General features: G+C 46.4%; 1 protein-coding gene across 2 annotated transcripts; it reads right to left on the minus strand.

Annotated features, from left to right (window-relative positions):
- Nucleotides 1-5,183: 5,183 nt before the first annotated feature.
- On the minus strand, nucleotides 5,184-8,405 carry LOC123068613 (triosephosphate isomerase, cytosolic). 2 transcript variants are annotated; one of them, XM_044491226.1, is made up of 9 exons: nucleotides 8,170-8,404; nucleotides 7,491-7,566; nucleotides 7,247-7,370; nucleotides 6,874-6,958; nucleotides 6,456-6,588; nucleotides 5,914-6,008; nucleotides 5,741-5,819; nucleotides 5,556-5,638; nucleotides 5,184-5,456 (listed from the first exon to the last, which is right to left on the minus strand). In XM_044491226.1, the coding sequence occupies exons 1-9, from the start codon at nucleotides 8,392-8,394 to the stop codon at nucleotides 5,409-5,411; spliced, it is 948 nt and encodes a 315-aa protein (XP_044347161.1). In that variant the 5' UTR covers nucleotides 8,395-8,404; the 3' UTR covers nucleotides 5,184-5,408. The 2 variants fall into 2 exon arrangements, with proteins under 2 accessions (XP_044347161.1, XP_044347160.1); XM_044491225.1 differs by having other exon boundaries at nucleotides 5,556-5,819; nucleotides 8,170-8,405.
- Between the last annotated feature and the right edge of the window lie 1,231 nt (nucleotides 8,406-9,636).

Genomic DNA, 9,636 nt, shown 5'->3' on the forward strand with positions numbered 1-9,636 from the left:
GAAAAGATCCAGAGGACTATGTGGACATGACTAGAATGCTCCAGAAGTAAGTTCAATCGGTCATTATCGCACCATATCGACAACTTTATTCATTTCCTGATATCAAGTAATTATTTTCTTTGTCTGGCAGAGTTTGGAAAAAGTTCACCATAATTTCTCCGGGACTGTCGACCGAGCTGACATTTAAATAACCGAAAGTAAGTACTACTACCTAGTTCCGCGCATCTCCCATTGATTGTAGCTAGTTTCATCAATAGCATTTAGCATGCTTGCTTATCAGTTTGATTGACCTCTATTTCTTATAAAGTGCTTTTGGCAGGAACAAGGAAATAATTTCTGTGGATACTACGTTTGCGAGTTCATCTACAACGAGACGGCCAAGAATAAGCGGGGCTACACTGAAAAACAATATCAAGTGCGTAAGCAAAAATATTCACAATTGTATTTTATTACCATCATTTGTGTTGAGTTTCATTCATACACATGTATTGACCCTCTTCTTCGATTTAGATCTGGCAGCTGCGGGGTGAGCTCCTACCACATGATTGCATAAAAGCAATTCAAGAGGAATTGGTGGGATTCTTTTTTGACCACGTCATCAAGAAAGCCGGAGAATACCATGTGGCACTTGACTTCAGACTTTAAGGATTGTAATAGATCTTATATTGTATATATGTAGCTAGTAGCGTCGGATAGATATACGAAAACTTGTTGTTCAACCAATCTCTTGGAGAAGGAGAGGTCGATCACTTCTCTCTGTATATGTTCATGACGATCTTCTGTACTTAATGGTTTCCTTCATTTTCTTACTAGCTAGCTAGCGTGTCGAGTCCTCTCTATACGTATAGTACGTAGCGTCGACCAACCACGGAGATAAGAAAGGACACTTCTCTCTATTAGCTAGCTAACACAATATATGAAACCCCTAAATTAACTCTACAAACCCCCCAAAACCCCCAACCCCCCCCCCCAGAAAAAAATAAAAACCCCAGCCCCTGAACTGCTGACGCGTGGAAGCCTTTTGGTCCCGGTTGGTGGCTCCAACCGGGACAAAAGGCCCTCCTGCCTGGGCAAACCGCAGCGGCCACGTGGAGACCCATCTGTCCCGGTTCCTGGGCGAACCGGGACTAAACGTATTGGGCTTTAGTACCGACCCTTTAGTACCAGTTCGGCAACCGGGACAAATGGGCCTCATGGACCGGGACAAATGGGGCTTTTTCTACTAGTGTCAGAGCCTCTATTTTGAGAGCTCGGCCGATGTCTGACATGAGGGCATCCTCACGGCGCTCGGGATCTTGGAGGCACGGGGAACGGATCCCGTACAGGAGGTCAATCTGGGGCTAAGATCTATGTTTGTGGGATTGCGTGAACTGATTCAGGTAAAGATTCTTAGCAAAGATTAACCTGTTTGATGGTGCTCCCCTCCAATTGTATTGTGATAATCAAGCAACTATCAAAATAGTTAATAACCCGGGCCTTCATGGGAGAACGAAGCATATAAAGATAGATAGACACTTCATAAAAAAATTAGATCAAGGAGTAATGCAAGTCGTGTTTGTGAAGTCTGAGGATCAGTTGGCTGATACCCTAACTAAAGGAGTTTGTAACGTGACTTCTGTAAAACTCCGTAGCAAGACGGGGCTAATAAAAATTTCCGTCCCATCTCAAGGGGGATTGTTAGAGGGTTGAATGCTATTGTTAGGTGTAGTAAGGACTAAATTCAAAACAAGCGAGTGTGTGTGTTGTGCATGTGTGTGTGTGTGTGTGGATATATGTAGTTTATAGGCGGAAAGAAGAATGAATAAGAAAGATAGCAGAACTTACCTGAACTCTCCGCTCTCTTCCTCTCAACCTATTGGTTATGCTCCTAATTTTCAAGCCGCAGACATAGAGAGAATTGATTGGCTCCATGTTTGCACGCAGGCTCAATCATTTTTTGACAAAAGATAAATTTTATTGGTTTAAAATAAAGCATCAAGAGGATATAAACAAAATGAGCACACACACAATCTCTATACAGCCAACACCAACACCAACATATGCACACAAAAAACACGTCAATAAATAGCAAATATATATAAAACAAAGCTATGCGTAGGCGAGGAGAAAAGAAAAAGGAAACCAAAGAGGTCATATATGTGATCGGCAAACTACAACAATGACTAATTCACACCAATTATCTCATGACACCACATGAACGACAAAGTTCTTCAACAACAACTCCTTCGGAAAGAGAGCCACACTTAAGCACTCACATCGCCATATCCAGAATTTAGGTATTCACTCCGAAGATGAGCCATGCCTTCAACAAGGTAACGACATCAAAACATCGTCATTACCAGGTATAATCAACTTGGATCATGCTTAGTCTTTTATCCTGGATTTCGAGACCGGATGCTTGAGTAGCACCACCATCGAGGTCAGTCATGCGTTGCCGCCATCATTTTCCAACGATCTCAGCACCTACATGATGCGACCGTTGCCACTGCACAACCACCCCTATGCTTTAGCCGTCATACATGGTTTAGTTCGCTTCTCCAGCCAAAACCAAACCATCTATGATATGAAGAGAAAAAACTCTTACACAAAGACCTTTCGGTTGCCACCGCAATCTGCAGTGATGCGGCCGCCTCTGGCCGGACGAATTTATGCCCGTGAGTCCGTGAACCTTGCTGTTTCCCCTACAAAAAGGAAGCCATTTTCGACCTTGCGTCCCAAACAGGGTACTGTGCGTGTGTTTGTCACCTCAACGTCCGTACTGCCGTGTCGGACGAAATTGCGTGCCCACGTAGTACATATCTTGCCATCGGTCCGTGCAAATTCTTTGGTGTTTCTATGTACAGTATGTATGACACAAACGTTGCAAAGAGATTCCACGTCGTTGCCATTTTTGTTTTCATTTCAGGCGCAAAGCACCAAAGAAATTAGTTTCTTGCGTCCAAAAAACAAAATCATTGTGTGCTTGTCACCTCGGCGTCCGTATTGCCGTGCCAGAGGAAACTTTGTACCGACGACAATTTTCACGGAGAGAAGTGCGTCGATCCGTGCAAAGATTGGTTGCCAGCTTCGCATTCATGTGACAGACGTTGAAAAAATATCTCATCATCCACAGTGCTAAAAGGGCCCTGCTAGGTGCCGGCCGATCGGCCCAGATGCCAGATCGGTCCCGTCTCAGGACCGTTGGATCATGCACGGTGAACGCCCACGATGGACTCATGGAACTTGGAATGTGAGGGCAACTCTAATACGCGACCTCAAATGGTCCGGTTGTGTTCGTTTGGGGTAAACGGACACAAAACAAGGTCAAACGCGTGGGAGCAAACGGATATATGCCCATTTTCGATCCGCTTTCGACCCATTCTCGGTCAAAATTTCAGCCGTGCTTGCGTCGAAATGTACAGCACACGAACGAGCGGGACACGCGCCCTTGTCCTCCCGTGGCCCGCCCGTTGGGGACACACGCATCCCACTTTCCCTCCATTTCACCAAAACCCTCATGTGCCCCTCTCCCCTCCCTTCCCTTCCTCTTACATGGCCGGCGAATGGGTCGCGGTCGCGCGCCCCACTGCGAAGAAGAAGGGTCCCAAGAAGCTGCGGTCGGAGCTCACGCCGGCGGAGCTTGCCCAGCTCGACTGCGAGTCGACCAAGAGGAGGAACCGACGAACAAAGATGGCGGAGAAGAAAGCCACTAGCAGCTATGCCGCCGAGGCGGTCGTCCTGCGTGCCACGCAGCACCAGGCCAACGTTGACGACAAGGAGTCCATCATCGCCAAGGCGCACACCCTCCTCATGTTAGGGTTGTGCAGACCCCCGTCGGCCATTCTCTCGGTCGCTACCATGGCCGCGACGAGCACAGGCTCATCGGTCATTCGTCCTCCACAATACCGGTCCCGGAGGAGACGCCTAGGTATCATGTGCCGCACCTTCATGGCCATGGCCAGACCCGGTTCTCCACGTCGCCGGACGGCAGCATGGACGCGCCGTCACCCCCACCATCCCCATCGCGGGTGTCATCGACCTCAACGTGACGCCGGGGTACAGTGGCGCTGGCCAGCCGTCCGATGGGACGCAAAGGAAGCAGCCTGGGTCGACTCCTACGGCCAACCTTGCCGGCACCCGTAAGTTGTTCAATGAAATGTCACTGCCGACGCCGACGGTCAATGACCCTGACTACGCTGCTTTCATGGGGAATGTCATCTTTGAGGGCCGTGGTGAGGCCTTCAACGTCATGGAGGAGGCCGCTAAGAGGAGCAAAGAGGCTTGACATGGAGGAGGAAGCTTGACATTGATGAGGCCGCTAAGAGGAGGAAGCTTGACATTGAGGAGGTCGCTCAATTGAAGAAGCTCGTGATCGAGGCCATCAATGCCGACACCAAAGCAAAAGAGGTGGCGCTCGTGATCCTAAGCACAAGACCAACATGTCACCGAAGAGGAAGGTTTGATTCGCGAACCGGCAGAAGGAGATGTTCGCCAAGATGGCCTGAACTAGGTGAGTGGCTCCGACCATGGACTATGACCGTGCATTTTGAAGGCTGGCTAGTGTGCCGACCGCTGGCTTTGTTGTCGGCGCCAAATACTTGTTCATTTTGAAAGCTGGTTAGTGTGCCGGTGGCTGGCTTTGTTGTTGACATCAAAAACTTCATTTTGAAGGTTGGCTAGTGTGCGGCTCCTGGCTTTGTTGCCGACGTCAAAAACATGTTCATTTTAAAGGCTAGCTAGTGTTGGCTTTGCCGGCATGAAACTAGATGGTGACCACTCTGTAAGCAAGAAAACATGCGCTGCCTTTGTTGCCGACCAGCATGAACCTCGGCTGCTGGCGTGAACTACAGCTGTTGGCATTATGTTGCTTTAGAAAAATTGCACGCAACCGGACAATATGCGACCGTGCGCACCTCTCACTCCCTCGCAGCTTCTTCGGTCCTAGCACGGCCGTCTGACAGCTCCAACACGACAGCTCCCTTGCAACTTCTCCAGTGGTCGGACCCAGCAAGGTCACCCACGCGTCGCAGTAAGACAGTGGCCAGGCCGAATGACCAAAACAGAAGGGCGGGGGACGAGCCCTGGGACATGCGGCACGCAACAGAGTGACCAGCATAACCCACAAAAAAAAACAGAGCTGATGGCCGATTCAGCTTATTATGTTTGCCAAAAGGAACGGCCATTGGAGAGAAAAGCAGACATGATTAAACAGCAACAAGAGCTAACGATAATAGCTGATATATGTTCGGTAGTAAACATTATCATTATTGGCTTGCAAGCTCAAGTCAGGGGGAGGAAACACAGTAGCAGCTGCTCCACCGCAAAATTACTAGCATAGTACACATAATAAACACAGGAGAGAAAAAAGGGGTCTCTTCATCGTTGCTGTCTTCCTCCACGCCCAGAGGAGCCACACATCGAGATCTTGCTTAGGCAGACTTCACGGTGGCGGCGTTGATGATGTCGATGAACTCAGGCTGCACGAGAGAGAGGAGACCAGTGTTTAGTCATATGGGTGCAGATAAGCCAGGCATGATGATGATGAATACTCTACTCTGTTTGTGTCTTGTGTTTACCTTCAAAGAAGCTCCACCAACGAGGAAACCATCGACGTCGGGCTGCCCGGCCAACTCCTTGCAGCTTGCGCCAGTTACAGATCCTATAGCAACAAGGCGTGCATAACCATCATATATCAAGATGACTTCGGCAGTAAATGTGTAGACAAGGAGGCATTTGTGTTCGAACAATGGGTATACATTACCTCCATAGATGATCCGTGTGGATGCAGCAACCTCAGGGCTCACATTGGTCTTGAGCCAGTCCCTCAGATTGGCATGGACCTGCCAACATAGAACAAGTCCGAGTATTAGCCAATGGAAAATATGTTTGGAATCAAAGGAGCACACATCAATCTTCAAATGCATTAACACTTACTTCCTGCGCCTGAGCCGGTGTCGCAACTTTACCGGTGCCAATGGCCCACACTGGTTCATACGCGACAACCACGTTAGTCCAGTCCTTGATCTTGCCTGCAAAACAATCAATCATCTCAGCCTACACTATCAGGTGATATTTTAATATTATATACAAAGTCTGCATTGGTCACAGAAAACAGGTATGGCAAAGCATAACATGTGGATTCATCCAACCATGAACAGAAGATATGAGCAATTTGTGATATGCATGTTCAAAGTAAATAGCAATGCCGAATTGATCATAATGGAAGTTACTTTGAGTTTGTTTCTTCACTTTATAGTCTTAAAGTATGTCAAGATTTAACCAACGTGAAGTAAAATGGTCAATGAAGAAACAAATGTAGCTAGCTTTTGCAAGCATAAACTTCATGCCAGGAAATTAAACACCCAAAGCTGAGACCATTCATCACAAACCATCAAGATCATTGGTAAGAAAATAAACACAATGATACAACAATTCAAAGGTAAATTTGTGTATGTTCACAAACTAAAGGTTCGTACCAGTAATTGCTTTTGTCTGTTCAGCGACAACTTCCATGGTTGATCCAGCTTCTCGCTGCTCAAGAGTCTCACCAACACATGCAATGACCTTCAAGCCCTGAGCGAGTGCATATGCAACCTTCTCTCCAACAAACTGCCATTCAAGAAAGGGGAGACGATTTAACGCTGAAAACTCTTTAAATCAGTCAGGTCATTGCAACTATTTACAGAAAACAAAATCAACTGCAACGAATTATCCACCAAATATATTGCAGGAAATCCCCATCAGAATAATAGTGATTTTTCCACAAGTTGGTGTTACCATAATATTGTAGGTTTGTCTTCCAATAGCAGTATTTCATAGTTTGGTTGTTGCTGCATTTGCAAATGGAAAGGCACCTGATTTATGAATAGCATGGTGTGAAAAACTGCAGCATACCTCACTTGATTCTCCCATCAAGCTCCTCCTTTCAGAGTGTCCAAGAATGACCCAGGGAACGCCGAGGTTGACAAGCATCTCAGCACTGCATTAGCAACAGGTTTTGAACCAACATATAAGTTGAATGGGGAATAAACGAAACAGAAACTGATGCAAACATAAGAACTATTCATCTGGTTTAGATATTAATCACTAACCAAATCTAACACCAATACAGAATGTGTAAAGAAAACGAATGAACATTGGTTTAGAAGTGAGAGTCCTATTTCTAGGACGTGTTAAAGCGAACATGTGAAAACAGCATATGTTTGCCTTGCAGGTTTGTAGTTAATCCATGGCATTAAAACATATTGGCAGAGAACTGAATGATAACCTGACTTCACCGGTGAAAGCACCGCCCTTCTTCACCCAGCAGTTCTGAGCAGCAACTTGGATCTCTGGGCGCAGCTTAGCCTTGACGGTGGGAAGGAAGACATAGGGTGGGCTGACAACAACCTCTGCAGTTCATAAGTCAATAAAAACCATAAGTACATCCCGCAATGCAGCTTTAAGCGTCGCCAAAGTTTGGCGCAAGGTGACCAAAATATATAAGGCCGGGCACAGGGCAGCATCCATACCGACAACATCCGTAGAGGCGATCTGTCCAGCGTTCAGAGTATTGACGATACTCTCTACCTGTTCGACAGTTCCATTCTGCACACATCAAGAAGATTCATGTCAGCATCAAGAATCAACTCATCAGAGATAACTCAACACTAAACAGCTAGCAAGAACAAACTGCCGAAGCAGGTAACAGCTAGCGAGATCAATCTGTTTTTCAACCTACTAGATGAGCTTCTTCTACACACCCAGGAAATAACATGCCATATCATCTGACCCCAAGCTAGATGCATACACAGTAATAATAGCTCTAAGCACCCCGAAAAATAAGCGCAGGTAAACTAATGATGCATCAAACGATCAAATAAGACGAGATCATTGGAATTATCGCCCAGATCTTCACAAGAAACCCCACCTTCCGACCATCGCATCCACCACCCAGACTTCCCAATTAATAAAAAAAAGAGGGCGCACACACTAAAACAGCTAATCTCTGCACCGATCTGAACCGAGAGCGGCGAAGCTACCGCTCAAATCTAAGGACAATCTTCCCGATTTCACACTCGAATAACCCTCCAGATCCACCAAGCAGCACACCCGATTCATCCACGCCGATCCATCCACCCATCCAACGGGAAGGAAAACACGGAGCTACGGCGAGAAATAAGAGAGATCAGGGGCGGCGAAACCACGTACGCATTTCCAGTTGCCGCCGACGAAGAACTTGCGGCCCATGGCGACGGAGGAGGGGATCGGATCGGGTTGGGACGGGCGGACGGGAGAGGGGGGCTCGAGATTGGATTTGGTGGCGTTTCTTTTCTTCTTGTGGAGGAAGAAAGACACGGCGGGGGCAGGGGCGAGGATATAAAGGGAGGGGGCTGCGATGTGGCCACATGAGGCCGGCCGGCCTCGGGCGACCATGACAGGTGGGCCCCGCTGCCACCACCGGATTTTTCTGGGTTTCTCTCGCGCACACAGCTATTATTGGGGAACAAGAAATGTGTGTCGACAGCTATGCGCACGCCAACAAGAGAGCAATGGTAGTGCTTAATTAAATCTTGCTGATCTGTTCCTTGTTTTGGCATCTCCAAAGTTGGTTATTTGTTATCACAAAAAAGAATTGTTTTTTTAACACAGTACAGATGCAAGCACTCATATAAACGCGCATAGACACACCCCTATGAACGCACATACGCACACCCTATCTCTATGAGCACCTCCGAGATATTGAGCCGGCGTATCATCGCGCCTCGTAGTCGACGGGAATGTCTCCTCCCATAGAAAGCGTATCACCGGAAATCCTGAAATAAATTCAGGATAAATGCGAGCACCAGGACTTTAAACCCTAGTGGGCTGGGCCGGAAATCCTGAAATAAATCCAGGATAAATGCAAGCACCGGGACTTGGACTCTAATGGGCTAGGATTTGAACCCTGATGAGTTGGGGATACCACCGTCCATCTAACCTTTTCAACAGGTTGGTTCGCAAAAGAATTGGTTATTTCACCCGTAAAAAAAGAGAATTGGTTACTCCCTCCGTCCCAAAATAAGTGTCTTAATCTTGTATTAACTTTATACTAAAGTTAGTACAAAGTTGAGACACTTATTTTGAGACGCAGGGAGTATTTGTTAAGCAACAGATACTCTAGTACTGACACATGCGATTTACATAATTGTAGTAATCATATACTCCCTCCGTTCCTAAATATAAGTCTTTTTAGAGATTTCAAATAGACTATCACATACGGATGTATATAGACATATTTTAGAGTGTAGATTCACTCATTTTACTTCGTATGTAGTCACTTGTTGAAACCACTAAAAAGACCTATATTTAGGAACGGAGTACTATTAAGTAAATGGTCTTGAGAACGAATCTTAGGATACCGACATTTGTGTCTAGTAAAATCTGAATGAGAAGAGCTATAGATGATCGTGTATCAAAATAGGCTCCACCGAAAGCAACGGAGGAAATAAAAATTATCTAGGGGGCATTTCAAATGACAAACTTCAGTTGAAATCTCTCATCTCAAGTTGTTGTATTCGCTCCCGATAATCCCATTATAATTTGATATTTTTGTTGCGGCTTTTTCGGACCTCACGTATTTACCTTCTTTTATTAGAAGCATGATACAATGTGTCCCTTTGCCTCTCGGCGCTCATT

Source organism: Triticum aestivum, chromosome 3B, assembly GCF_018294505.1.
Source record: "Triticum aestivum cultivar Chinese Spring chromosome 3B, IWGSC CS RefSeq v2.1, whole genome shotgun sequence".
Lineage (NCBI taxonomy): Eukaryota > Viridiplantae > Streptophyta > Magnoliopsida > Poales > Poaceae > Triticum > Triticum aestivum.

What these genes read in the sequence shown, in the direction of transcription:
- LOC123068613 (XM_044491225.1), bottom strand. Translation starts at nt 8,394, where the DNA reads ATGGTCGCCCGAGGCCGGCCGGCCTCATGTGGCCACATCGCAGCCCCC. An exon ending in ACAGACAAAAGCAATTACTG is followed by an intron (nt 6,009 to 6,455) that starts GTACGAACCTTT and finishes ATTGTTTTGCAG; the next exon opens with GCAAGATCAAGGACTGGACT. An exon ending in TTGGTGGAGCTTCTTTGAAG is followed by an intron (nt 5,457 to 5,555) that starts GTAAACACAAGA and finishes TCTCTCGTGCAG; the next exon opens with CCTGAGTTCATCGACATCAT.